This window comes from Centruroides sculpturatus, unplaced genomic scaffold (assembly GCF_000671375.1).
Source record: "Centruroides sculpturatus isolate CEXI.00-Female unplaced genomic scaffold, Cexi_2.0 scaffold435, whole genome shotgun sequence".
Classification (NCBI taxonomy): Eukaryota; Metazoa; Arthropoda; class Arachnida; order Scorpiones; family Buthidae; genus Centruroides; species Centruroides sculpturatus.
In genome coordinates, this window is record NW_019384953.1 from 229,902 (window position 1) to 238,332 (window position 8,431).

The following is an 8,431-nucleotide window of genomic DNA, read 5'->3' on the forward strand; positions in this document are numbered from 1 at the left end:
TTCATAATATAAATACGACAAGACATAAGACATGTTTTTTTCCTGAACTCCGACAGTCTTCCTAATACAGCGGGTAATCTGTTTATTAACGAACAGTTCGGTTAACGAACAAATCGCATAACGAACACTTTTGCGAAAAGATTTTTATGTTCGGACAACGAACACTTTCGGATAACGAACACCTAACCGAACAAACACAAGAAGAAGCGATGTAAAATAATGAATACCGATTGGTCTTTCCTTGTCTTCAGCAACAATTCGGAACTTTTCGAAGTGCGAAAGACGTCGACATCGACGCTCAACCCAGTATATACTAATCGGATAGTATTCCTCCGAACTTTGAAACTTTCCCTTGTAATTCCAGCCTTTTATTTATCTGACAGAAAAAATTCTTTTATAGTATTCGCGAGACTGTCGAGCGGGCACTCGTTAAGTTTTGCGTCGCTTTTTATTTTCGAAAGGTAAGAATATAATAGCAAATAGACTAGACAGAAGATGTCTGATGTTGCTGGGCAGTATAGCTCGAACAGGTCTACAGTAGGCACAGTTTAATCTTATCCTAAGAAAGATACTGTATACAGTAGACTTCCTATAACACGGGTTCCTATAATTACGATTCCTATAAGACGGCGAAAAAACTGCGACGGTATCCGTACAAACCTGGTAATAAAACTCCTATAATTCGGTAAAACGTCATCGGGCAGCCGAACTACTTTCCGCCGTCCAGCGCCACGCTAAGGAGAATTTAGGCGGATAAATGTATATATGTATATACATAGATTTACCCGCTTAAATTCTCCTTAGAGTAATTCTTGCGAAATACGCTAAATTCTGCTTAGCGTATTTCGCAAGAAATGTATATATATAATACAGTACTGTACAGACGATAGTCTGTACAGTACTGTATTATATATATACATTTCTTGCGAAATACGCTAANTAGTCTAGAACCGATTAATTTTATGGAAGAAAACCTTTCAAACAGTCGTAGTCCGTAAACTTCACACGTGTCGGGCTGTGATTGGCAAGGTCTCGTACAAAATTGATTCATAAAGAACGGAACGTATCTACCGTGTTATAGGGTGGGGGGTCGACTGTACATCTCTGTGTTATTTTACCTATCATCTGCCTGCAAATCTCCCAATTAAAATCAATAAATTCTAACTCTGAGATTACTCCTTTCAAACTTGTAAAACATAATAAATTATGCCGTCATCAGTAAGATCTGGAACAGTTTAGGTTTTATGAAGTATACAATTATTTAACTGTATACATCATAAAACCTGTATACAATGTATACAATTATGATAATTATATTAACTGAATAAAAGCCAAGAAACTGTCAACATTAGTTGGAAATGCATATAAAATATTTGAAATATATTCAATACAGTGTGAATTAAAAGCCTAGAAATCTAGATATCTGGATACGTTGAAGAATCAGTTTATTGAATTACGTTAACTCAAAGATTAAAAGGGAAATACCAGTAATCACCAAAGAGAAAATAATAAATTAAACGAATATATGTTTTATTTCTAAATATAATATAAATATTTCACTTACTTATGACTTTTTTAAAACGTTTCAGAGCATTTTCATCCCAAGAAAACTCTTCTTTGTCTTCCTCAAATATTGAACATTTTATTTTCATTCTCGATGCGAAGTGCTGTAATTTTCAAGTAAATGATTTTTTAGTGTGTGATCTTAAATACTATCCGGCGACATTGATAAATTACAGCGATCCCGAAATAAACCATTAAACTAATTTTCGAGAAAGTATGCAGGCTCAATAGTGTATGTGCAACACCAGCCAAATTACACTGAATTTTGTCATTTTGTTTCTATAGTTGCTTTGTTACTTCAACAATTATTACGAAATTAATCATGAATAAAAAAATAGTGTTTAATGTTTAACAGAGCGGCAAATTAAACCAGGTGTTTTAGAAAATATACTAAACAAAAAATATGACGAAATTGACGATGCAACATTAATTTATTTTCTGGTAGTTACAACATAACAAGAGAAAGTACTTGTAATAGGCTAAAAGTTTTACTTTACTGGCTGTTATAACATAATACTGTATTATTATCATCTAACACTTCTGTCCGGTTTTTGGAATATTGACGTTTGAAGATCCCTGAAGTTAAAATTTGTTTTTATGAGGTTTTTATCCAAGTTAACAAACATAAGCTGGGATATTTTTATTTATAAAGAAATAATTATAGAATTACATATGATTTAATTACAGTAAACTATCAAATTAAAATATAAGACATAAGACATGTTTTTTTCCTGAACTCCGACAGTCTTCCTAATACAGCGGGTAATCTGTTTATTAACGAACAGTTCGGTTAACGAACAAATCGCATAACGAACACTTTTGCGAAAAGATTTTTATGTTCGGACAACGAACACTTTCGGATAACGAACACCTAACCGAACAAACACAAGAAGAAGCGATGTAAAATAATGAATACCGATTGGTCTTTCCTTGTCTTCAGCAACAATTCGGAACTTTTCGAAGTGCGAAAGACGTCGACATCGACGCTCAACCCAGTATATACTAATCGGATAGTATTCCTCCGAACTTTGAAACTTTCCCTTGTAATTCCAGCCTTTTATTTATCTGACAGAAAAAATTCTTTTATAGTATTCGCGAGACTGTCGAGCGGGCACTCGTTAAGTTTTGCGTCGCTTTTTATTTTCGAAAGGTAAGAATATAATAGCAAATAGACTAGACAGAAGATGTCTGATGTTGCTGGGCAGTATAGCTCGAACAGGTCTACAGTAGGCACAGTTTAATCTTATCCTAAGAAAGATACTGTATACAGTAGACTTCCTATAACACGGGTTCCTATAATTACGATTCCTATAAGACGGCGAAAAAACTGCGACGGTATCCGTATCNTACTATTTAAAACTATTCTCCACTACGATCAAGTGGAACAAATGCTGCACTGTTGCAGCATTTGTTCCACTTGATCGTAGTAAATATTCAAATATTTTAAACACATTATGTAATATTTGTTTGAGAAGTTCATGTGTAGAATATTTAAAACTAGCAGGTAGGCCCGGCGTTGCTGGGGCAAAAGTAACGATAAGGAAGATTAGAATTATTACGTTACAGTCAACCTTACCCGTTTTCACAGAATGCAAGAATTGGGTCCTCTTGTTCCAAGACTAATTAGAGAATTTTTAGATGGGTCTAAAAATATGTTCGATTTCCCGCAAAAACGAAAAAAACTGCATCTGCGTCTTGCATGTCAATTTCTCTTAACAATTCAATTGTTACATAACACTTCCACTGTTGAGACTTTCATTGTTACTTAACACTTACATTCTTGATGGAAGTGTTAATCCTTAACCTGTCCCTCTCCGAAAACGTTTTGGATCTGTTTCATAGAAACAGATCCAAAACGTTATCAATAAAAGTACAATATGAGTTTTTATTAAATAAGTTCTTATAATCTCTATTTATATAGATACAACAATATTAGATTAGAGAGTTTCGGTTTAACTGATTTGAATATTGTCAAATCTGCATAAAGAATTTTACTGATTCAACAGGAAATGATTTACAGTTAAAGGTTTGTCAGAGCCGGTCACCGATTGTAACATCGACATTAAGTGGAACACAGGAAGTTTCTGTCTATACTGACAGGATGGTTGAAAATGGAAAGTAAATATATCTGTAGCTGGTTCAGTTGGTCACAAACTTCCACTTTTTTACGAATCTCCCTTGAGGGAAAACGGTCTTTGCTTCATTCTATAATAGCAAGACTGTATTCAGGAAACTGTAAAATTAAAAATAAGTGTTAACTATGTTTAGTTTGAATCTACTTTTTCGATATAATCAGAGTCATCATCGTTCAGGCGAAGACCAACGAATTACTTACATCTTCTTTCAGAACATCTTCACTTTGTTTTATGTAAAAAATAGTAAATTTGGAGACCCTTTTAAAATAAACCATTATAAATGAATGTATTGTGTTATATAGACCTATTATTTACTCAAAAGGTTATATAAATTCAGTAAAAGTTTAACCTCATTTAAATATTTAAATTAACACAAATAACCTTGATAATATTATTTATTACTATTTTTATTATTTGCAGACAGGAAAATAAATTATATAACGAGTTACTTAAATTAAGTCGATCGTGAAAGAAATAAAAAAAAAAGACTTTTAAATATTCTTCTAATAAATGTTCAACGTAAAAAAAGTATACAAAATGCTTAATTACTGTTTTATGAAGAAGTATTTCAGTAATATATTTATATAGGGGAGACCGGGGCAAGATCGGCATGTTATGCTTTACTTAAATTTTGTGTAATAAATACTGCTGTAAACTGAAAAAAAAGCTTTGCATATTGTCTATTGGAATGTTACCTTACTATAGAACTGGTTAAAATCAGTTTGGAAATAAAAATAATTAAAATAATTACAACTTTACAAGAAGAGAGAAATTGACGAAGTTGCCCCGGGTATAGGGGCAAGATCGGCAACTTCTCTCTTTTTGTAAAGTTGTAATTATTTTAATTATTTTTATTAAAGTTGCCCCTGGTATAGGGGCAACAGTAATGGGGCAAGATAGGCACGTATATAAAATTATGTTATTAACAATGTATAAGTTGGAATTCACTATTAAAACAAAGAAATACAAATCCAACACCCATTTAATATTATTACAACGAAATGCAAGTTCAAAGACATATATACATGAATAACAAATGCAAACATGTTTTCATTTATCATCTGTTTGATTTTTATCCTTTGCTTCTAATGTGGCTTTATGTTGCCGATCTTACCCCGCTAGTCATGATTTCGAAACATTAAGTACAACCCTGAGAACAGAATGCCAAGCCACGATCTGGCCACGTGAATAAGTTGAAGTTACATCCTTCTAACAGGAAAAGTAACTTTCGTTATCATGGAATTATAACAAAACCTGCCAATTCAATATAAATGGAAACAAAATATTATATGGAATTGAACGAAAATGAAAATTTGCTTGATAATTCAACTACGCTTGTTGGAGAACAATAAAAACACTACACTCAACAAGCCACCAATAAAACTCAACTGCCTAACCTATAACCAAAGTCTCCTTTTAATTTGTTTTTAAAAAAAAGCGCTTGACAAACTTGCCCCGCATGCCGAAGTTGCCCCGGTCTCCCCTATATTAATTAAAAGAGGAATTCAGCTTGCCTGAATTAATTTGAGTGAACTGCAGGTTTAAAAATATCGTTCGGACATCAAATTAAGGTTATTATCATGTAGATGATGCTGCTGAATTGATATTTGAGGAAGGTTTAAAGATTTCGGTATGGCGAAGTGACAAATTTACTGTACAGTACAAGGCTAAGTCTATGGGACAAACGTGTAGAAATAGCAGACAAATAACTTTGTGCATACATAAATATTATATATTATATACTATTTATATAAGTAGTACATACACCTGTTCTGTCTGTAATAAATAGAATGACAGTTTACACTTCTACTGAATATTTAAAATAAAGACAAAGTATAAATAAATAAATGAATATAAATATATATTAATTTAATATAGTACTGTGCATCAACAATTAAATCACAGTTTAGGTTTATAAATTTTATGTAAATTAGTATTAAACCAGTAAAACAAGTAACTAAAAACTATTAGAAACATTTCAACAAATCAACACGTGTTAATATAACAACTTCTTTTATTGGATGATATTAGTTATCAAGGTAAATTTGTTTACAGCTTCAGGTAATAGAACACTTCAGAAACACCAAGGTAAGTGCACCAATTTTATTTCTATCTCTATTAAAATACATTTTATCATTTCTTGAACACTACCGGAAAATTATCGGTAATGTTTATGAATGGCATTCATTTAATTGATCATTGATTCATTTAAACTCAATACATACTTACATTAGGATGTTTCCGGTAAGTAAATTGAATATTGTTAAATATGTTTATCGGTTCTTAATTAAGAAATATTGTTCGTTTTTTCAGGCAAAGTGCAAGAATCTGGTGAAGATTGAAGAATTTTCTGTGAGGAATTATGGTACATTGAAAGAAAGTACTGTTTGGGAAAGGCATAAATATTTCTCAATTTATTCATTAAATTACTTTAGTTTAAAAGTAGAGGGGCTATCGGCCTATGCCGACTTTACCCACAGAAGAAAGTGGGGTGAAGAGAAGTAGTCTAAGTGGTGAAGGGTTTGGGAAGTAAAGGGATAGGAAAGATGAAGAGTAGTGATTAGGACCTCAGAGCGCGTAATCGGCCTATTAGAGCCAATTAGAGTAAATAAATTACTATAAAATTTGAGTAAACTAAAATATATGCTAAACAATAACAATTGGGTAGTCCAATGATATAATAATATTTGGTAATGGCTTATTTATACTGTATCACGAGACAGATTAGAGAGAACTTTTTGTATCAGTTAATACTACAGTCTGTTAGCTATCAAATAGCATCTGCCATTAAAACACCTAACATGCTTTGTTCTTAAAAGAATAAAAATTAGGAAGATATGTTTATATCTTTTCAATACGGTAAGCATTGCCACTAAATTAACAAAATAGTTACTGTGTAAATTAAGCTTTCATTCTATTATTAAATTAACTTTATAAACACATTTGTTAGTTTATAATAGGTTTATTACAAAATTTATTTCACATTAAACTACAAAATTACATTGAAATGCCGAAATTACCATAAGATTTCATACTAAATAGTTATTTTAGCCTATTAATGATGTTTATATTTATGGAAAAATAAAATTGTTTTTGGTGTCTTCTATCTTTTTACTGTCCCAACAAAAAATTTACTGTTTTTTTTTACCTTGCAGTAGACTAAAAGTGTTACTCAGAACAAATCACATTTCCTTAGCTGTGTTCTGGATTATATGCCACTATAATTAGTTGTATAATTATTAAAATATTAGTAATACTTAAAACTTAGCTTTAGATATATTATTCATCTCAATTTTTCACATACAATCTAATATACACATGTAAGAAAACTCACTACAGTTTTACAGCAATTATTAATCATGTTTATTAATAAAAAAGTTTAATGATGATATTCATAGTAAATAAAACTGATTATAAATAGGTAATCTGTTGAAAGATTTTAATCTGCGAAATATTGCAAGATATTCCAGTAAAATATGAAGAAAAAACTTATTGGAGATTAAAATACTATGATTAAGAATTTCTGATAAAATAATTGTAGTTTACAGAATTATCATTCAGAAATAGCTTTTATTTACTACTAGCAGGTGGGCCCGGCGTTGCTCGGGCAAATGTAACAATAACTAAGATAAAGATTATTACATTACAGTCAACCTTACCCGTTTTCACAAAATGCAAGAATTGGGTTCCCTTGTTTCCAGACTAATTAGAGAATTTTTAAATGGGTCTAAAAATATGTTCGATTTTCCGCAAAAACGAAAAAAACTGCATCTGCGTCTTGCACGTCGCTTTCTCTTAACAATTCCATTGTTACGTAACACTTCCATTGTTGAAACTTCCATTGTTACTTAAAACTTTTATTGTTACTTAGCACTTCCATTGTTACTTAACACTTCCATTGTTGATGGAAGCGTNTACAATTTAGAAAATTGTACACTTATAAATTTCCATCGTCTGTTTGTTCGTCTGCCCTTCTTTAATCTCTTAACGGTGCTAGATAGGTAGAAATCGAGACCAGTGAATTCGATTTAAAAATTTTTTCCTGGATGGAGTTACATAGATGACCGGCATGACTCTCCTGTTATCAGGAAAAGTATGATGTACAGGGGAATGACACTACAAATTCAGACTAAAATGCTAGTATAGTGGGAAATAAACGAATACATGATACCATTGTGCTTTAAAATATTTTCTATTGATATTTGTTGTGTATAAAATACAGTATATAGAAAGATAATTTATTATTTTATCAAATATTCAGGATAAATTATTATTAATGAAAAATTTGAGTATGTGAAATGTAGACTTTAACAAAAAAATAACACGAGTTCATCATACCTATTTTGATAACTGTCATTAATGATTATTATTTACTACCTGACAACTTCTCATTTTGTATGTTCTCAATAGTGAAAGCGATGCTTTCCCGTGACCCTTTGACCTCCCGGAAGTACGCTACCGATTTAATATCAGAACTGACGACACAATGAGTCAGTTGTCGTCAGTACCTCGCCAAAAAAATAGACCAAATCCTCCCCTGCTTCAGGTCAAGCAGATCCTTCAAACCCCAGGTATTTACGTTTACTCCGATTTCATGTAAGCTTTTTCTCTCTCTCAAGACCACTTATATTACATAGGTTAGTTAAATTGATACCTTACAAAGTTTGTATCATGTACTTTTTTCTTTGTAATTAAACGATTATTTGTTCGTTAAACCTAGTATTTGAGTGCAT

General features: G+C 31.5%; 1 protein-coding gene across 1 annotated transcript in view; it reads right to left on the reverse strand.

Annotated features, from left to right (window-relative positions):
- Positions 1–1,694, reverse strand: part of LOC111632301 (alpha-tocopherol transfer protein-like) — a 17,297-nt gene extending 15,603 nt beyond the window's left edge. Inside the window, exon 1 of the mRNA XM_023376699.1 lies at positions 1,565–1,694. Within this exon, the coding sequence (XP_023232467.1) occupies positions 1,565–1,652 (88 nt within the window). The 5' untranslated portion in view covers positions 1,653–1,694. The remainder of the gene's footprint in view (positions 1–1,564) is intronic.
- Positions 1,695–8,431: the final 6,737 nt, after the last annotated feature.